The sequence below is a fragment of the Orycteropus afer genome, unplaced genomic scaffold (assembly GCF_000298275.1).
Source record: "Orycteropus afer afer isolate SDZICR_OR568_19922 unplaced genomic scaffold, OryAfe1.0 scaffold00108, whole genome shotgun sequence".
Classification (NCBI taxonomy): domain Eukaryota; kingdom Metazoa; phylum Chordata; class Mammalia; order Tubulidentata; family Orycteropodidae; genus Orycteropus; species Orycteropus afer.
The window spans coordinates 7,775,261-7,796,731 of record NW_006921695.1 but is presented as its reverse complement, the minus strand read 5'-3'; the positions used below and the strand labels follow the sequence as shown (position 1 = coordinate 7,796,731).

At 38.5% G+C, this 21,471-nt stretch overlaps 1 protein-coding gene across 1 annotated transcript in view; it reads right to left on the bottom strand.

Annotated features, from left to right (window-relative positions):
- Positions 1-723: 723 nt before the first annotated feature.
- The window catches only part of BACH1 (BTB domain and CNC homolog 1), a 35,278-nt gene continuing 14,530 nt past the window's right edge, over positions 724-21,471 (bottom strand). The window contains exon 4 of the mRNA XM_007943519.2: positions 724-1,188. Coding sequence (XP_007941710.1) covers positions 724-1,188 — 465 coding nt within the window. The remainder of the gene's footprint in view (positions 1,189-21,471) is intronic.

Genomic DNA, 21,471 nt, shown 5'->3' with positions numbered 1-21,471 from the left:
AGGGACTAAAAAGAAAAGAAAACAGGACAATGATACTTATCTATTGTTTATGCAGCCAGAATTTCCATGACTGATATTGGTAAACTCCCCACCTTAGGCCAACCACCTGTCTTTACTAAATATTCCCATGTAGCTTGAGAGTCACAATGAAGTCCAAACAACCTCTGGCTTCAGTAGGAGCTAAAGAGCAAAGTTCTAGGATTCAGGCAAGATGCTTTATTTTTCACACTGCAGTCCTACACAAATATGTAGTCCTACAGTGGCCAAAACCTTACTTCTGATTAGGAGAACACTCTTTCATCATTGCTTGGGGGAGGTGGGAGGGGATCTTCCCTTTCAGTATACTGCAAAAAGGGCACATTATTCATTAGAAAGAACTGTCTGCAGATGTTTCAAACTGTTAAATTGTTGTTTGATATGCTGCAGTTCTCATGCTCATATTTATTTTGAATACTGGGAAGAGTTATTACTAATGGTTATTACTCTTTAAAATATGAATATTAAAGGTCTACTGAATTTTCACATGTGATTTTTCAGTATCCAGGAGGTAAATCATTTCTGCATCTCTTATGGAAGTCAAGAAGTTAAGGTTGACTTAAGAGAAATTACCCCAGAAACAATACATACAGTTAAGAGACAGATGGCTGTATTAGGCTTTGAAAAAAATGTCAAAACCTCAGTAGAAAATTAGATGGTTTGAAGGTAGTGAATGCAAATCCATGTTTACTCATCAGTAGTACACTTATCAGTCATCTGCTGACAGAAATCTGAAATGCCTCCACTCTGACGACACTGTTCCATCAGCCCAGAACGCGCACAGGCAGCTATGGACGTCTGCTGTGACTCTTGCCCCCCCTCACAACCAGACTCGGACCCATTGTTTTCTCTTGCACAGGGGTAGCAAGGGCCTTGCTCACTGGCAGGCAGCACAGCTGGAGGCCCATCAGGTAAGCTAAAAATTGATGGTAATACCAGTTCACCATGAGACGTACTTTTTTCTTTTTCAGAAATTAAAAACGAAAGTGGGCAATCTGAGGCTGAGTACTTGGCAAGGATCTGTATTTGTTCTTGACTTAGAGCTGCTTCTTTACAGACTTGCTGGCAAAGTCCAGTTAGGTTCTGCTTTGTCTCACCCAGAGTTGACAAGATGTGATCTCTTTCCTTCAACAAGCTCTCTTTTTCATTTTGCTGTGAAAAGGGTAAAGAGAACACAGACTTGTATTAGTTTAGTACCCAATTACCATCTCTAAGGTGACTAAACATCCACATCTATAGCATGTTTTCCTTAAATAAGATCAAGTAGAATTTTTCCTTCCAATTTAATTCTAATATATAAATATCAAAGGCCACATCCTCATCCAAAACCCTCGGTGGTTAGAGGAGGTCAGAAGATGTGGTCTTCTTGCCTCTTTGGCAACATTTTACATGGAATGAAGACAAAAGTCCTCTTAAACAAGTACAGTGAACACAGCTTAACTAGTTAGAGACAAATCACGGCAAGAGTCTACTTATGACTGATGTTTGTTGAGTATTTACTTTGTGCCAGATTTCGGGCTAGATGTTTTCAAATAAGCAATCTCCGGTAATGCACACATTGGCTTTGTTGATTTAAGTGATATTAAACCCCCATTTTACAGATGAGACATAAAGTTTAGCATCTCCAGAGTCAGGAAGTTAGTGTATTAAATTTCTAAAGTGTGAAAGGTTTTTTTTGGGGGGGATTTTGTGTGTGAATTATTATTTTAAATTTTATAGGAAATTCTACCACGGAATTTTTCAGAAGTTTTTCCTAATTCCTGCCTTTCTGTCCACCATCATTTATTACTGCTGACTGCTTATCTTTTTCTATTATTGCCCACCTCATCCTTCCTCTTCTACCACTTCACTGCTTCTAATTTACTACGCTAGGAGCTCTGGTGGTACTATGATTAAAGCACTGGGCTGCTAACCAAAAGGTTCAAACCCACCAGCCACTCCACAGGACAAAGATGATGCAGTCTGCTTCCATAAAGATTTATAGTCTTGGAAACTATGTGGACAGTACTATTACTCCTTCCCATAGGGTAGCTATGAATCAGAAACAACTCAATGGCAGTGTGTTTTAATTAGGAGCTCTGATGGTGTAGTGCCTAAGGCATCTGACTGCTAACCAGAAGGCTGGCAGTTCAAACGCCAGCCACTCCTTGGAAGGAAGGTTGGGCAATCTACTTCCGTAGTGATACCGCCTCAGAAACCCAAGGAGGGGTCACTATGAGTCAGATCCGACTCGATGGCAGTGTGTTGTGCTGTGTTTATGAGGTAAAGAACCAAATAATCAAGCCATTTATTTTGAAAAAAAAAACAAAACAAAACTCAGTGCTATCAAGTCGATTCTGACTCACAGCAAGCCCTTCTTGGGTTTCCAAGGTCGTATCTCTACAGAAGTAGACAGCCTGATCTTCCTTCTGAGGAGTGGCTGATGAGTTTGAACTACCAGCCTTCTGGTTAACAGTCAAATTCCTTAGGCACTATATATATCACCAGAGCTCCTGTAAGAGTACTGGGGAACAGGATACTCACAAAGTACCTAAGTAAAACCCATTAACTACTGAACAAAGGCAAAAAGTAACTTTGAAAATGAATGGCAATTCCTACCTACACAGGTGAGACACCCTGACACTCTGTACTTTCTAAAAACGATGCAATATGAAGGATATAACACCACCAATGAATGTTTAATCTCAATCTAAGAACTCAAACTCTTCCATTTTATGTGAAATACAGAGAATGGAGGAATAAATTCAGTAACACCACGAGGAAACAATCAGACAAATATAATAAGCCTGACCTGGACTCTATAAAAGTTATTGCTACAAAAAAAAAAAGGAGGACTTTTCTAGATTAAGACTAAAAAGATATAACCAAATGCATTATATGATGACTGGATCCTAGTTTGAAAAATCAGCATCTATGAAAGATTTTTATGGTATGATTATAGTAATCTGAATATGGATTAGCTATAATATTGGAGGTTTATTAATTTTCTCTGGTAGTGTAGTGCATAAGGCACTTGACTGCTAACCAGAAGGCTGGTGGTTCAAACCCACCAGCCACTCCTCAGAAGGAAGATGGGGCAATCTACTTCCATAGTAATACTGCCTCGGAAACCCAAGGAGGGGTCGCTATGAGTCGAGTCTGACTTGATGGCACATAACAACAACAACATTAATTTCCTCAGATATGATAAAGGTATGGGTCATGTGTGAGAATATCTATTATTAGAAGATGCATGTTTAAGCATTTAGGGATGTGGTAACTTTCAACAGACTCAGAAAATAAAAGAAGAGCAAGAGAGACAGACAGAAGACAGACAGTGAAACTAAGAGGTGAAAGACCATGATCAATGAACTAGGATTCAAAAGGGATCAAAACTGACTTATAGGTTGCGGAGACAAACACCTACCAACCAATCAAGGCAAGGAGACAGACCAGGAAGAGGAAGTATGACAGACTCGGGCAGAGAGAGACAAACAGCAAGAGAGATAAAGTAAATGTGGCAAAATATCAGTAATTGTTGAATGTAAGAAGAAAGAATAATTTATGTCACCATTCATTTAACTTTTCTGCAAGCTTGATATGTTTAGAGTCAAGAATGGGGGAAGTTGAGGTCTGGGATGGGACCAAGAAATATGCAATATCAAGGGGCACCTCGAGATAACTCTGATGTAGATGATCACAGACCACATTTCACATGTGTTGGTCTAGGGCACCAAAGAATGACAGAGAACAGATTACAGATGGGCCCAATAAGAAGGGCCCAAAGAGACATGTATGAGAATGGCAATGTGCTGGGTATGGGGCAGCCAGGAGAGTGTGACTAGTGGATAGAACAGGTTTATTTATGATACAATAATATAGTCTTCATTACAAACTATAAAGTTAAAGACAAATGAGGTCATTTTATAGTTATCCCATCACAACATTAAGGGAGATGAAACAAAATAGTGTCTGAGCACCACAACCCTGAGTTCAAATATGGCTCATGAATATTCTCATTTCTGATCACTTATTATAACTTGATGTCAATTAACAATATCTGAGATATTCTAAGAGAAATATATTTGGTAATTAATTTTTTCTTTAAAGAGTAATATTCCTTTAATTTCAACATTATCTTTGTGACTAAAACAGCATCAAAAACAAGCATATTTTCTAACTTCTGTGTTGATCCTTCCTATTCCTAGAAAAGAACAAATTTGAGCCTTGCAAGGAATCTTATAAAAATAAGAGCTTTGTAATTATTAATAATTTAATATGAACTAACAAATCTCCCTTTGACTTTCCCAGCACATTAAGACTATTAAAGCAACTATTACATATGATTATATTGTTGACCCACTTTGCAAACATTATATGTTTGACTGATTATTGTTATTATAATCAAAACAAGTTTTTCATCCATAGTCTATTATGCTATGGTCCATTATGACTAACTGCAAAAAATTATAAGATTCCTTTCTAGGAAAATGAACAGCCAACAGTCAAAGATCAAAGCTTACTAAAATATGAGGCCCATCACCTATATTCAGACCAAACCCAGGCAGTTAAGTACTGTGAGTTTATGTATAGGCATATTATGTATAGGATTATAAATGAGATCTGTCTTTAAGTCTAATTTCCAGGTAAGTCAAAACAGGTGTATATAGTTTTTATTTAGGTTTACTTTAGTAAGGAGCATTGGTGACATAGTGGTTAAAGCATTCTGCTGCTTACTAAAAGGTCAGTGGTCTGAAACCACCAGCAAGCAGCTCTACAGGAGAAAGATGAGGCAGTCTGCTACTGTAAAGATTTACAGCCTTGGGAACCCTATCAGGCAGTTCTATACTGTCCTGTAGGGTTGCTATCAGTGACAACTGACTCAATGGCGATGTTTTATTTTCTGGTTAGGCTCAAAGCCTTTTTTGATGATTTAAAACTGCATGTGCAGCAAGTGAAGGTAATTGTGATGAAGAATTTGTTGTGAGTAGGGGTTAGTTTGTTCAATAGTTACAAAGTAAAGGCAAATTTATATAACATTAAAAAGCAAGTATGAGTAGTCCCTAAGTCATACATCCATAACCCCGGAGACTTAATTAATATGTTAAATTCAGTCACTGGGTATATGAAAATGACTGTTTAATAATGAAACAAGTAATTTCCCTTAACTAGGTCTGCTAAAATCCCATCCAAACTGTAAAGACTGGGAACACTGCTTGTCTACAGGCCATGTTCCAAAAAGTGGTATCTCAATTTAGAAGAATATCTGTTCACATTCCTCTGTAACCTCAACTCCCCATGCTACCAAACTCAAAGCTGTGAGAGAACTGTAACCAAGATGGGGTGGTTATAACTCCTTTCGGTTCTTCTAGCTTTACAAAAGGCAAGCTCAGTAACAATGCCCGTTAGTAGGGACCAAATAAAGCTCTTAATTTAATAAACATCTATGTTAAGTATCAAATCCTTTTATTCTAGGAAAAGGGCAAGTTTTCTTATTCCTACTAGATAAAAAATAGCACATTTTTGGCTTATTTTCATCTAAGAAAGACACTGTGACAGAATGAAACATATACTGCGTCCTTAAACTATATGTTACATATTGAATTGTGTCACCAAAAAACATACATCAATTTGGCGAGGTCATGATTCTCAGAATTATGAAATTATCCTCTGTTCTGTGATGTGATGTACTTATCCTATGTGTTGTAAATCATGACCTTTATGATGTTAATGGGGAGCTCTGGCAGGGTAGTGCCTAAGGCATTTGACTGCTAACCAGAAGGCTGGCGGTTCAAACCCACCAGCCGCTCCTCAGAAGGAAGGTTGGGCAATCTACTTCTGTAGTGACACCACCTCGGAAACCCAAGGAGAAGTGATACCACCTCGGAAACCTAAGGAGGGGTTGCTATGAGTCAGATCTGACTCGAAGGTAGTCAGTTTGTTTTTTCCATATGATGTTAATGAGGCAGTGTAAGAGGCAGTTATGTTAATGAGGCAGGATGCAATCTAAAGGATTAGGATGTATCTTGAGTCAATCTCTTTTGAGATATGCTGTTGTTCTTAGGTGCCATTGAGTTGATTCTGACTCAAAGACCCTATGTAACAACAGAACGAAACACTGACTGGTCACACACAATCCTTGCTATACTTGACCCCATCATTGGAGCCATTATGTCAAATCATCTTGTTGAGGGTCTTCTCATTTTTTGGTTGACCCTCTACCTTACCAAGCATGATATTCTCCTCCAGGGAATGGTGTCTTCTGACAACATGACCAAAGCAGGTGAGACAAAGTCTGGCCCTTCTCACTTCCAAGGAGCATTCCATCTGCACTTCCTCCAGGACAGATTTGTTCCTTCTTCTCGCAGTCCATGTCAGGTGAATTGCTTGATGTGGCCCTTCTAGCATTGTCCTTTATTTGGTGATATACTGTAAATTCTATTATCCATGTCTGTTTGGGGTGGGGTGGTAGTTAAGGTCGGGTGTCAACTTGGCTGGGCAGCTGGCAGCAGTTGCCATGAGCAACTGAGTAGCTGCTGATTGTTAAAACCATCCACTTAGGTTACTGCTGTCGGAGCAACACAGGTGGGATATATCTTAAGTCCCGCCTTGCTGGAGGGTATAATTCAAATCACCACCCTTAGCTTCCTTGAAGGGTATACCTATGAATCCTCTGGGAAAGTTCGCCCTCCTCTTGCTCCGGTTCTGTGTTTTGGCCCATCGTCATTTCACCCCTGGATTTGAGACAGCAGCTGTCATCTGATCTGCTGATTGAGGTTTGTCAAACCCTGAGAATTGGAGGATCCTCCAGACTTACTTACAGACCTGGGACTTGTTAGCCTGCCAGCCTCCACCACTACTACGTGAGACAATCCCTTGGATGCCTGTGAGTTCTGTGAGGTGTTACAATGAAATACAGAACCCTAAGACAGGGGAGATTACTGAGAGGAGGAGTTAATATCTGAAATGATGGAGTGGCACAGCAGTTTGGACATTTGGGACATCTTTAACCTCTGCCTCATGGGGACCACCAGTCTTGTGCTGATCTTTCTAGGAGAAAATGTTCAAGCACCATGGTATTCTCAGTATTCTTCTCCACCCTAATTCAAAGGCATCAACTCTTCTTTGGTTTATTTACTGTCCAGCTTTCACATGTACATCATGCACACAAAAATACCATGGTTTGGGTTAGGTGCACCTTAGTCCCAAAGTGACATCTTTGCTCTGCAACACTTTCAAAGAAGTCTTTTGCAGCAGATTTGCCCAACGCAATATAATGTCTGATATCCTGACTGCTGCTTCCATGGGTGTTGATTGTGAATCCAAGTAGAATGAAATCTTTGACAACCTTAATTTTTCCTCCATTTATCATGATGTTGCTTATTGGTCCAGTTGTGAGGATTTTTGTTTTCTGTATGTTAATGTCTAATACTAAAGTCTATAGTTTTAGATCTTCATCAGTAAGTACTTCAAGTCATCTTCACTTTCAACAAGCAAGAATGTGTCATCTGCATATCTCATGTTAATCAGTTAACCAGTCTTCCTCTAATCCTTATACCACATTCTTCTTCATATAGTCCAGCTTCTCGGATTATTTGCTCAGCAAACAGATTGAATAAGTAAAATGAAAGGATACAACCCTAATGCACACCCTTACTGATTTTAAACCATGCAGTATCACCCTGTTCTATTCAAATGACAGCCTCTTGGTACAGGGTCCTCCTAGGCACAATTAAGTGTTCTGGAATTCTCACTCTTCACAACATTATCCATAATTGGTTTTGATTCACACAGTCAAATGCTTTTGCATAGTTGATAAAACAAAGGCAAACATCTTTCTGGTATTCCTTCCTTTCAGCCAAATTCCATCTGACATCAGCAATAATATCCCTTATCCTCTTATGAATCCAGCTTGAATTTCTGGAAGTTCCCTGTCAATATACTGCTGCCACCCTTTTTGAATTATTCTCACCAAAACTTTACTTGCATGTAATAGATATTATTATTAATTTCCTCATTCTATAGAATCACCTTTCTTTGTAATGGGCACAAATATAGATCTCTTCCAGTCAGTTGGCCAGATAGCTGTCTTCCAAATTTCCTGGCATAAACAAGTGAATGCCTCCAGTGCTGCATCTGTTTGTTGAAACATTTCAATGGGTACTCCATTATTCGTGGAGCCTTGTTTTTTGCCAATTCCTTCAGTGCAGCTTCGACCTCTTTCTTCAATGCTGTGCTACCTCCTGAAATTGTTGCACATTGACCAATTCTTTTTGGTGCAATGACTCTATGTATTCCTTTCATCTTTTGATGTTTTCTATATCATTCAATATTTTGTTCTTAGAATCTTTCAATATTGCAATTCGAGGTTCAATTTTTTCCTCAGTTCTTTCAGCTTGAGAAGTGCCAAATGTGTTCTTCCCTTTTGGTATTCTAACTCCAAGTCTTTGCACATTCCACTATAATACTTTGTTTTCTCAAGCTCCCCTCTGAAATCTGCTGTTGAGCTTTTTTACTTCATCCTTTCCTCCATTTTTGTTAGCTACTCTCCATTCAAGAGCAAGTTTCAGAGTCTTTTCTGACATGGTCTTCTCTTCCTTTCCTGTCTTTTTAACGCCTCTTGCTTTCTTCATGGATGATGTTCTTGATGTCTACGCATAACTTGTCTGGTTTTCAGTCACTGGTTTTCAATGAATCAAATCTTCTTCAGATTGTTTGTAAATTCAGGTTATTACCAAGGTCATATTTTGGGTCTCGTAGACTTGTTTTAAATGTCTTCAGCTTCAACTTGAACTTGTATATGATCAATTTATGGTCTTTTCCATAGTCAGCTCCTGGTCTTGTTTTGACTGCAGATACTGAGTTCTCCACTGTCTCTCTTGAGATATAAGAGATTAAATGAGAGAATGAGAGAGCAGAGATCAGAGTGGCCTACCACCAACACAAAAGAAGAGCCAGGAAGGGAACACATCCTTTGAACCCAGGATCCCTGTGCTGGAAACCTCTTAAACCTAAGGGTAGATTGCTGCCAAGACACATTCCTTGGATATCTCCAAGGAATGCTAGGTCCACAGACACTGAAAGGAGATGAAGATCTTCCTCGTAAACTGTGAGCCAACATAGAGAAGAAGCCTTCCCCGAGAGCTCACTAACTCACTCACTGCCATCAAAATCGATTCAAACTCACAGTGACCCCCACTACGTTTCCAAGGTTGTAAATCTTTACAGAATCAGACTGCCCATTCTTCCATGGAGCAGTTGGTGAGTTCGGACTGCCAACCTTCTGGTTAGCAGCCAAATGCCTTAACCACTACACCTCCAGAGCTAGGGCCCTGAATTCACACTTCCAGCCTCCTGAACTGTGAGAGAATAAATTTCCATTTGTTAAAGCCATCCACTTGTGATATTTTTGATACAGCAGCACTAGATAACTACAACACTATGCAATCACTAAAATTGGGAGTAGTGAATAGGATTAAGTGGAGAATTCATAGAAAATAGACCAGAAAGCCAGTTATTCTGATACAGAACTTGTAGAGTGTCTTCTCTGGGAGTATTTTGGAATAAATCATACTGGAACAAGTCCTGAATGCCCCATATCTGGGTACATCAGACCCCTGCTAGGCAGGCTGTTCTGACTGCCATAGTGATGCTATGTTTCTACTCTTTGTTCTTGCTCTCAAGTCACAGAAGAGGAGATTTGAGCCAAATTAGGCCATCAGATCCTCTTCTCTTTGAGAGTTTGTTGCTGTCAGGTGCTATCAAGTTGGCTCCAATTCATAGCAACACTATGTACAAGAGAACAAAACACTGCTGGTCCTTTCCAGTAATATATCAATGTTTCACTGCTATTCATTTTTCAGTGGCCAATTTTTTTTAGAAGTGGATGGTCCCATTCTTCTTCCCAGTCGATCTCAGCCTGGAAGCTCTGCTGAAACCTACTGCTATTCATTTTACAGTGGCAAATTTTTTTTAGAAGTGGATGGTCCCACCCTTCTTCCCAGTCTATCTCAGTCTGGAAGCTCTGCTGAAACCTCTCCACCATGGGTGAGCTTGCTGGTTTTTGAAATACTAGTAGCATAGCTTCCAATGTCACAGCAATGAGCAAGCCACCACAGTATGGTAAATTTATTAGTGGTGGTAGGCATTAGAATTCGCTAATTTAAATCTCAATCTGTACTAGGTGCTAGAGCAGAGTGAAGCATTCAGGACCTGTGCTGCCACCAATCTTCCTATACATGCTTGTTGTTGTTGTTATGTGCCGTCGAGTCGGCCCCGACTCACAGCGACCCCTCCTTGGGTTTCCAAGGTGGTATCACTACAGAAGAAGATTGCCCAATCTTCCTTCCAAGGAGTGGCTGGGGAGTTTGAACCACCAGCATTCTGGTTAGCAGTCAAGTGCCTTAGGCACTATGCTACCAGAGCTCTTTATACATGCTTGTTGTTGTTATTTGCCGTCAAGTCGGCCCCGACTCATAGCGACCCCTCCTTGGGTTTCCGAGGCAGTATCACTACAGAAGTAGGATTGCCCAACCTTCCTTCCCAGGAGTGGCTGGTGGGTTTGAACCGCCAGCCTTCTGGTTAGCAGTCAAGTGCCTTTAGGCACTATGCTACTTATATATGCTTAGTAACCCACAAAAAGTATTCTTGGGTATATAGATGAAGCAGGTGTACAGAGAGAAGATGAGAGTAACTATTCCCTTGGTTCTTGGCAGTCTTCCACTTTCTAGTTCCATGTAATTTACAAGGCCTGGCTCTAATCTTTTAAAATGAGACACACTTATACCCTTATAACAAATTCATTTACTCATTCATGCTTCAGATAGTTTCTTTTTCTTGTACCCAGTGAGTCTAAATTAATACAATAGGAAAACAGCGTACTGACCACTCTGAGTTTTGCTTTCATAAAAACTGCTGGGAAACCAAATATTCCTTTTTATTGGAAACTAACCAATAGTTATGTCACTGATCATATAAACCCTTACTATACTGAGAGAGGCAAGGGAAGGGTGAGGCCCAAACTAATAGTTTACAATTTAGGCAACAACATTAGGGAGGAAGCCAATTAAAGAAAAGAAAACTGAAAACTGATCAATAACAGTAACAGCAATAATAAAAATAAACAAGTAGTATTTGTTGAGTGTTTACTATGTACCAAGTACTGTTCTAAATTCTTTACATATATTAACTCATTTAACCATCATAAATGTGTACCTAACTCTATGAAGTAAGAACTAGCATTTTACATTTTATAGATGAGAATCCTGAGGTACAGAGAAATTTAATATCCTGCCCAAAGTTAGTAAGTATTATAGATGAGAGACTCATTCAAAATTGCACTATTTTAAGTTCCAACATGGCCCTTGACTATTAACCTAAAGGTTTATGGTTCAAACCCACCTATTGGTACTACAGAAGAAAAGGCCTGCTGGTCCTAGGAGGCAAAATGGTGTCCTACTAACAGACTGCACACCACATCCCTCTTTCAACAGAGATTTTGAGAAACTCAGGAAAACATATACAAATAATGATCCTAGAGTTACAAGCATCTAATGAGTAGATCAAGTATTACATCAAGTGAAGAAAGGGAAAGCAAGTAGGAAAAAAAGAAAAAAAAGGGCCCAGCAAGCCAGCCAGCTGACCCAAAGAGAAGTCATTAGAAACCAAAGGAGACAGGGGAGGAGAGGGGGAAAAAAAAAAAAAAAAAAAAACAGTAGGTACCAAAAAAAATAAATGAATAAAAAAATAGGAAGAATGTTTGGGGAAAAAAAAAAAAAAAAAAAAAAATTGACGGAACCCACAGACATGAAAGACACAATAGATAGAGCAAGAGGATTTCAAGGTGAGCTAAAGGTGTGTGAAGGGATGAAGATCATGCTGGGAAACAGATCAAGATTTCTGTAGTGGCATAAGCTGCCAGAGTCCCAGAGGAAGTAAGGGAAAGGGAAGAGAAACTCTTTCTGAATAAACAAAATGCCAAATTGGACCCACGGCAGTGGGCTCAAGTCCAACTCTCAGCAACTCTTTTTAGCAGAATTGAGGCCTAGGATTTTGTGACTCATGGATCCTCGCAGAGGAAGGCTGTCTTTTCTCCTATGGGGCGGCTGGTGGTTTGAACTTGCATGGCTTTGACTGACGGCTGAATGTCACCATCAGCAAACCTCTCCAAACAGATGCAGGGGCTGTATCACTGGCTGAACTATATAACACTAAGCACAAAAAACAAGCTTCAGCCTCCTCTCCTGGAGGTCAATTCTGTCAATTTCCTTTGTCCTACACAGGTACTCTGTGAATGAGCAGCCAGATCCCAGAGCTAAAGGCTGAACATAACTAGAAAAATACTTCCTCAATTACCTTATCCTTCCTTTGTTTTTCTATTTTCCTCTTACCCAATTTTTCATCCTTTCTATCTGGTCATTTACCCCTATACCTCCTCAATCTTCTTTCATTTCTACCAAATCTTCATTCCTCTCACCTGCCCACTTTTGTTTTCTCTCTTTTTCTTATATATTTTTTCCCTATTTCTTACCATTTATTTTTATTCTAAATTTTCATCCCTCCTTCTTCTTCTTGGCTTTCTTTTTTTCCTCTCTTCCCCCTCCCCCGCCCACCTCATCCAATGGGAGGAACATATTAACTTTCCACTAGTCAACCACAGGTACACTACACCAATCACCTCACCCAACAGATGAGTAACATCAATAGCTCTTGCACCAAAGGATAAACAACAGTGGATAACACCTGCTAGTCCCAACTGCAATTGCTCTTCAAAAGAGACTTCCACACACAGCACAAGCAGTTATTCCACCAACACAGAGAAAGCTGGAGAGCAATCTGACACAGACAAGCTAACAACCAAAGACATACAACTGCTCCACACTTCCAGATATATTAAAACAAAGTAAAACATAAAACCAGGGTGAAACAAATCAGTACATAATTAACAAATAAAGACAACAAATTTAAAATGTTTAGGAAACAGAAAACTTCAAAAAACAAAACAAAACAGGACAAGATAGTAGAAGCAAGTGTTCAAACTAAGGAATTAGGAAATCTCCCTGAAGAAGAACAAGTAATAGTGCTTTCTGATAAGGAATTCAAAGAATACATATTTAGGATGCTCCAAGAGCTCAAGGAAACCCATAAATAGAAGCAATAAGAAGATATGCAATACCCTTGAATTCAGAAAAATCATTCAAGAGCAAAATGACAAAATAAATACACAATTAGAAATCATATAAAAGCAGCAATTAGAAATCCAGAAGATGAACACTAAAATAACAGACACAGATAACATACTGGAAGGACAAAAGAGTAGACTCAAAATGTCTGAAGAACACATTTCCCAGCTAGAAGGCAAATCCCTTGATGCCAGTTTGTATGTGAAAAAATTAGAACAAGGATTCAAGAGAAATTAAGAAAATGTAAGAATTATATGGGATGACATGAAAAGAAATAACATACACCTGACTGGAATACTAGAACAAGAGGAAGCAAAAGAAAAAAAAAAAAAAACACTGAGAAAATTGTTGAAGACCCTACAAAAAATGCTAAAGGGAGTATTGCCAATAAAGAACCCATAATAGAGAACAGCAAATTCAAATAAAGACACTTGACACCACCACCAAGAAACAAAACCAGAAAAATATTCTCAAAATAAGCTCACAAAAAATGTAAATAGAGGTATATAAGGGAGTGAATTTGCAAACAAAACTAGCAACAAAGAAAATACAGGAAATGAAAAAACTTCCAAATGGAGAGGAAGATAGGCCAATGTCTTAATAGAACAGATTGTTCCAAAGTAAGGGACATAAGAATTTACTTCAGGGTAACCGCAAAGACAATTAACAATCCTTCTAATCAAACTAAGAAAGAAGGAAATCACAAGAATTTAGAAAGCACAAAACCAACAATAATGAAGAAAAGAGGAAAAAAAACACTTGATAACAAAATGAACTCAGTACAGAAAAGTATTTGGAACAAAGTAATCAACAACAAAACAAAAAACACAATATAATGATAGCAATAAATTCATACCTATCACTAATCATATACAGAATGGACTAAATCCACCAGTCAAGAGAAAGAGAGTGGCAGGCTGGATAAGAAAGGAAGACCCAACAATAGACTGCCTACAAAAGATTCACCTTTGACACAAAGATAAAAATGAATTAAAAAATCAAGAGGTGGAAAAAAATATCAAATGAATAGCAACCAAAAAAGAGGAGTGGAAATATTAATTTCTGATGAAACAGATTTCAAGGTGAAAACCAGCATAAGGGACAAAGAAGGGCATTATATGATTTTAAGAGGATCAAATGACCAAGAAGACATTACCACAATAAATATCTATGCACCTGTGGAAGAACTCCAAAATACATAAAGCAAACACTAACTGAACTGAAAGGTAAAATAGACAATTCTACAATAGCTTCAGGAGACTTTAACACACTACTTTTAAAGGACAGAACAACTACAAAAATCTCAACAAAGACACAGAAGATCTCAACATAATCAACCAGCTTGACATACGCATACTCTAACAAAAGCATGATACACATTCTTTTCCAGTACACATGGACCATTCCTCAGAATATACCACGTTAGGACACAAAACAAGCCTCAATAAATTTAAAGACACTGAAATACTACAAAGCATAGTATATTCTCAGATCATGTAATAAAATTAGAAATCAAAAGGAAGATCAAGGAAAAAAAAATCAAGTATGTGAAAACTGAATAATACATTTCTCAAAAACTACTGAGTACCAGAAGAAATAAAGAGCAAAATAAAGAAATTCCTAGAAACAAATGAGAATGAAAATACAAATTACGAAAACCTTTGGGACACAGCAAGCAGTATTCAGAGGTCAATTTATATCAATAAATGCATACATTACAAAAGAAAAAAGAATCATAATCAACACTACTCAACAACTCCAACAATTAGAAAAAGAGCAACAAAAGAAACCTAAGTATCAAAAAGAAAGGAAATATCAACAACAAAAAGCCAAATAATCCAATTAAAAAATGAGCAAAAGACTTAAATAGACACTCCACCAAAGAGGATATTCAGGCAGCCAACAAACATGTAAAGAAATATTCACGATCATTAGCCATTAGAGAGATGCAAATCAAAACAACGAGATTACCCTCTTGCCCCAACACTAGTAGCAAAGTTCAACAAGACAGAAAATAACAAATGCTGGCGAGGACATGGAGAGATTGGGACTCTTGTATACTGCTGGTTGAACTGTAAAATGATATAACCACTGTGGAAAGCAGTATGGTGATTCCTTAAAAAGTTGGAAATAAAAATACCATTTGATCCAGCAATTCCATTACTAGGTACATATCCTAAAGAAGTGAGAACCAGGACAAGAACAGATATATGCACACTCATGTTCATCACAGCACTATTTACAATAGCAAAAAGATGCAAACAAACTAGGTACCCATCAACAGAAGATTGGATAACCAAACTATGGTATATATACACAATGGAATACTATGCAACTATAAAGAATAATGTAGAATCTGCAAAACACCTCATAACATGGATGAACTTGAGGATATTATGCTGAGTGAAATAAGTCAATCACAGAAGGACAAATATCCTATTGATCCATTATTATAAAAAGTCAAGTAAAGGTTTATATATGGAAGGAAATTTTCTTTGCTGGTTATCAGGGATGGGAGGGGAGGGGAGGAAACACTGTTAAATAGGTAGAGACAAGTATTGATTTGAGTGAAGAGAAGGGCAATGTACCAAATATGAGGGATCAGCACAGTGGACTGAGGAAGAAGACATAGAAAGATGCATGGGAGGTACAGACAACAAAGATGAGCCCTTTTGCATATACAGTACTGTGTTGTCAGTGAAGGCAAACATTGATCTACAGATGGACAGATGGGTGGACAGGCTGAACTATTAGGTATGTCTATGCAGGGGGGAGTGTGCCCAGGACCATGTACAGAGTTGGCAGACAATGTTTCTACAAGTGTATTGGTATGTTCTGTAAGAATTCCCAGGTATATAGTAGAGCTGACAAGGGACAAAGTTGTAGTCACTTCTTGGTCACAGCCAGCTAGAGGAAGCAAGTAGTTGGACCTGTTGGCTTGGGACCATAGTTGCAGGGGACATCAAGCTCAATGGTAATAACATACTACACAAAAACATTGTCCCACATCTTACTTTCGTAAGTAGAGACTAGGATCTTAAAAGCTTGCAACCAGCCATTTAGATGCAACGATGGGTCTCTCCTTGTCCAGAGAAAAGAGGAATGAAGAAGGCCAAAGACACATGGAAACAATTAGTCCAAGGGACTGGTACACCATGTGATCCTCAGCCTATATGACTATGAGACCAGAAGAACTAGATGGTGCCCAGCTACCACTGTCAACCACTTGGAGGAGGATCTACATAGGAGATCCTGGATAGCTGATAGAGTGAGAGAACAATGTGGAACAAAACTCAAAATCATTAAAAAAAAAAAAAAAAAGGGACCAGGTATGATGGTCTGAAAAAGGCTGGTGGAATCCCTGAGACTATGGCCCCTAGTTGCCCTTCAGGTCTGGAATTTAACCCACTCCTGTGGCTTCTAGCAAACAAAAGACATGTGAGCTGAGCATATGTTCAGTGTATGTGCTGAATATTTACATTAGGTAGATACACTCCTTGCAGAGATCAACCATGGGAGAAGAGAGGGGCTATCTATGGACAGGGAGACAGCTCAGAGGGCAGAAGTGCATGGGAGGGAAGGACACAGGGAAGAGGTAACTACGGGGAGTAAGTGGGAGGGGAGCTCTTGCATTATGGGAGTTTGCAGTCAATGTCATGAGACAAGGTGTGTGAGAGCTGTTGAACGGAAAATGAATTAGCTCTGTAAACTTTCACACAAATCAAAATAAAAATAAAAAGAGAAGAAAGGAAATAATAAAGATTAGAGCAGAAATAAATGAAGCAGGAAAAAAATAGAGAAAATCAACAAGACAAGAAGCTGGTTCTTCAAAAAAATTAGCAAAATGGAGAAACCACTGGCAAATTTAACAAGGGAAAAAAAGACGCAAATATCACAAACGATAAATGAAATGAGTGACAATTCAACAGAACCAACTGAAATGAAAGAGATAATAAAAGAATACTATGAATAACTGTACTCCAATAGATTCAGAAACCTAGAAGAGAGGGACAAATTTCTAGAAATACAAGACCTACCTAAACTAACCCATCTTCAAAAGAACCCAATCAAAAGAAGAAATTGAGTAGGTCATTAAAAAAAAAAAAAAAAAAAAAAAACTCCACACCAAAGCAGTCCTGGCCCAAATGGCTTCACTGGAGAATTCTACCAAATATTCACAGAGTTGACATCTATACTACTCAAACTATTCCAAAATATAGAAAATGATGGAATACTCCCAAATTCATTCTATGAAGCAAACAACACTGATATCAAAACCAGGGAAAGACACCATTAAAAAGGAAAACTACAGCCAATATCCCTCATGAATATAGACACAAAAGTCTTCAACAAAATCCTATCCAATAGAATCCATATATATATATATAAATATAAAATAATACAACATGACCAAGCAAGATTCATACCAGGTATGCAAGGATGGTTCAACATCACAAAAACAATCAATGTACTCCATCACATAAATAAAACAAAAGAACCATATGATCATATCAATTGATGCAGAAAAGCCATCTGACAAAATCCAACACCCTTTCTTGCTCAAATCTCTCAGCAAAATAGGAACAGAAGGGAAAAAAACCTCAGCATAATAAACAGCATATATGCAAAGCCAACAGCCAACATTACTGTCATTTAGAAAGACTCAAAGTATTGCCCTTGTGAACGGGAACCAGAGAAGGATGTCCTCTATTATCATTTCTATGTAATACCGTGTTAGAAATCCTAGCCAGGGTAATAAGGCAAGAAAAAGAAATAAAAGGCATCCAAATTGGCAAAGAAGAATTAAAACTATCTCTATTTGCAGAGGACATGATCCTATACATACAAAATCTAAGAAACTTAGCAAGAAAATTACTGGAACTAATAGAAACGTTCAACAAAGTGGCAGGATACAAGAGCAGCATACAGAAAGTAACTGGATTCCTCTACGTCAACAAAGAGACCTCGGAAAAGGAAATAAGGAAAACACTACCATTTATAATAGCTACCAAAAAGATAAAATACTTTGGAATACATCTTACCAGGGACACAAAACACCTGTACAAAGAAAACTATAAAAAGCTACTTCAAGAAACCATAAGAGAACTACATAAATGGAATACATCTTACCAGGGACACAAAAGACCTATACAAAGAAAACTACAAAACACTACTATAAGAAACTGCAAGAGACCTACATAAATGTAAGAACATACCACGTTCATGAATAGGAAGATTGAATATTGTGAAAATGTTAATACTACCTAAATCAATATATACAGTCAATGCAATTCTGATCCAGATTCCATCAGCATTCTTTAAGGACACTGAAAAACCAATCATTAACTTCATACAGAAGGAGAGACTTCACATAAGCAAAGCACTGCTGAAGAAGAAAAAGACTCCCTGATCTCAAAACCTACTATATAGCCAATTGGCAAGATATTGGTACAATGATACACAAACAGACTAGTGGAACAGAATTGAGAACCTAGAAATAGACTCATCTATAGACAGCTAATGTTTGACAAAGGACCAAAACACATTAAATGGGGGAGTGATAGCATCTTTAACAAATGGTGCTGGCAAAACTGGATATCCATTTGCAGAAAAATGAAACAAGACCTACTTCATACCTTACACAAAAATGAACTCCAGATGGATAAAAACTTAAATGTAAAACCCAAAACCATATAAAGTTCATCAAAGATAAAATAAGGGCAAACCTAGGGGCTCTGATTATGGCATAAATAAACAATAAAGCATAACCCAAAGTGCACAAGCAGCAGAAGAGAAACTAGATGACTGGCACCTTTTAAAAATTTAATTCTTATGTGCAGCAAAATACTTCTCCAAAAGGGTAAAAAGAGAACTTATAGATTGGGAAAAAATATTTGGCTATGACATATCTGACAACAGACTCATCTCTAAAATTTATAGAAAAAGTTCAACACCTCAACACCAAAAAAACAGACAATGCAATTCAAAAATAGGCAAAAGACATGAATAGAAACTTCACTGAAGGCAGCCAACAAACACATGAGGAAATGCTCACAATCATTAGACATTAGAGAGATGCAAATCAAAACAATGAGATATCATCTTACTCTAGTAATAACAGCTAAGTTCAACAAGACAGAAAATAACAAATGTTGGTGAGAGTATAGAGAGACTGGAACTCTCCTACACTGCTAGTGGGATTGTAAAATGGCACAGCCACTGTGGAAAACAGTATGGCATTTCCTCAAAAAACTGAAAATGGAAATACCACTTGATCCAGCAATTCTATTACTAAGAATATATCCTAAGAGGTGAGATCCAGGGCACAAAGAGACATATGCACACCCATATTCATCACAGCACAATTCACTAGAGCTAAGAAATGGAAACAACCTAAGTGCCCATCAACAGATGAATGGATAATCAAACTATGGTACAGTCACACAATGGGATGCTATGCAACATTAAAGAATAATGAAGAATCCATGAATCACCACATAATGTGGATGAATTTGGAAGACATTATGCTGAGTGCAATAAGTCAATCACAGAAGGACAAATATTGTTATGAGTCCACTACTGTAAAAAGTCAAGGAAAGGTTTACTCAGGGAAGGAAATATACTTTGTTGGTTACGTAGGACAGGAGGAAAGGAAGGGAAAATTTCTGACTAGTTAAGAGTTGATATGGGTGAAGGGAAAGGTAATGTAACAAAATTGTGTGACCAGCACGAAAAGGAGGACACAGAAACGTACACAAAAGATATAGAAAACAGAAGTAAAAACTATAATATGCACAATACTGCACTACCAGCAAACACTAGGCTACGGGTAAATGCATAGACAAGTGAGAAGATCAGGTGTGCGTAGGCAAACAGGAATGTATCCAAGACCAAGGATAGATCTGGCTGAAGACAGTCTTACATATACACTTGTTGTTCTGGTTACCTAGTGCTGCTCTGACAAGAATGTATCACAAATGAGATGACCTTAACAAACGAGTTTATTCTTACAATTTGGAGGCTTTAAGTCCAAGTTCAAAGTGCCAGGGGCTGTGTGAAAGCCCCTTGACCTTGGGTTTCAGCTCTACCTCTTGCTCTCAGCCCACTGAAGCTAGAGGCATCTCTTCACTCAGGCAGCTACTGGCTGCTTAGGCTAACAAGCCCAAGGTCAACAAATAAAATGGCACACTAACAATGTTACCAAACCACACAGCAGGCCATTCATTCAAGTCCACTGAAAATCCCAAGGTTGGCAGAGCATGGTAGACTGCTGAACAATGGCATGGCCACATGCAGGGTCCAAGCTGTTTCTTAAATAGGGGAAGCAGACCACATACCCAAAAGCAGCTAGTCAGCTGCTCACAGCAGATTCCACCATGGAGTTTAAAAAAAGTACTTCTAAAGGGTAATAATTACTACTCTCAACCATATTTGCCTAATATTCATGTCTAAAATAAAGTTACTGGTGAAATAAACCTGATCAGGTTGAAGGCTTTCTTGGTTTTGTTTTCAGGAGAATAAGAAAACTTCTACTGACAGTTGTTATAATTATATAACTAGGTAAAGGGAAAGATAGAAGAATTAGAAAAAGCAAAAGTTAGCAAAACTGAGAACAGCCCTTGGGTTTCCAAGGCTATGAATCTTTATGGAAGCTGACTGCCACACCTTCTCCCACAGTGGCTGGTGTGTTAGAATTGCTTACCCTTTGATTAGCAGCTAGCTAAGTACTTAACCAGTGCCACAGGACTCCTAAATAGCACAATAAACAAAAAAAAAATCCAAACTCACTGCCATTGAGTTGATTCAGACTCATAGCGACCACCACTGGGTTTCCAAGGTTGCAAATCTTTACAGAAATACACTGCCTCATCTTCCTCACACATAGCACTTGAACTGCCAACCTTCTAGTCAGCAACCAAATGCCTTACCCAGTATGCCACCAGAGCTCCTTAAATAGCACAATAATATAGGTTAACTTTGTTGTTGTTGTTATGTGCCGTTGAGTCAGCCCTGACTCATAGCGACCCCTCCTTGGGTTTCTGAGGCAGTATCACTACAGAAATAGGATTGCCCAACCTTACTTCCGAGGAGTGGCTGGAGTTCTGGTAGCATAGTGGCTAAGGCACTTGACTGCTAACCAGAAGGCTGGCGGTTCAAACCCACCAGCCACTCCTCGGAAGGAAGATAGGGCAATCTACTTCCGTAGTGATACTGCCTCGGAAACCCAAGGAGGGATCGCTATGAGTCGGGGCCGACTCAACAGCACATAACAACA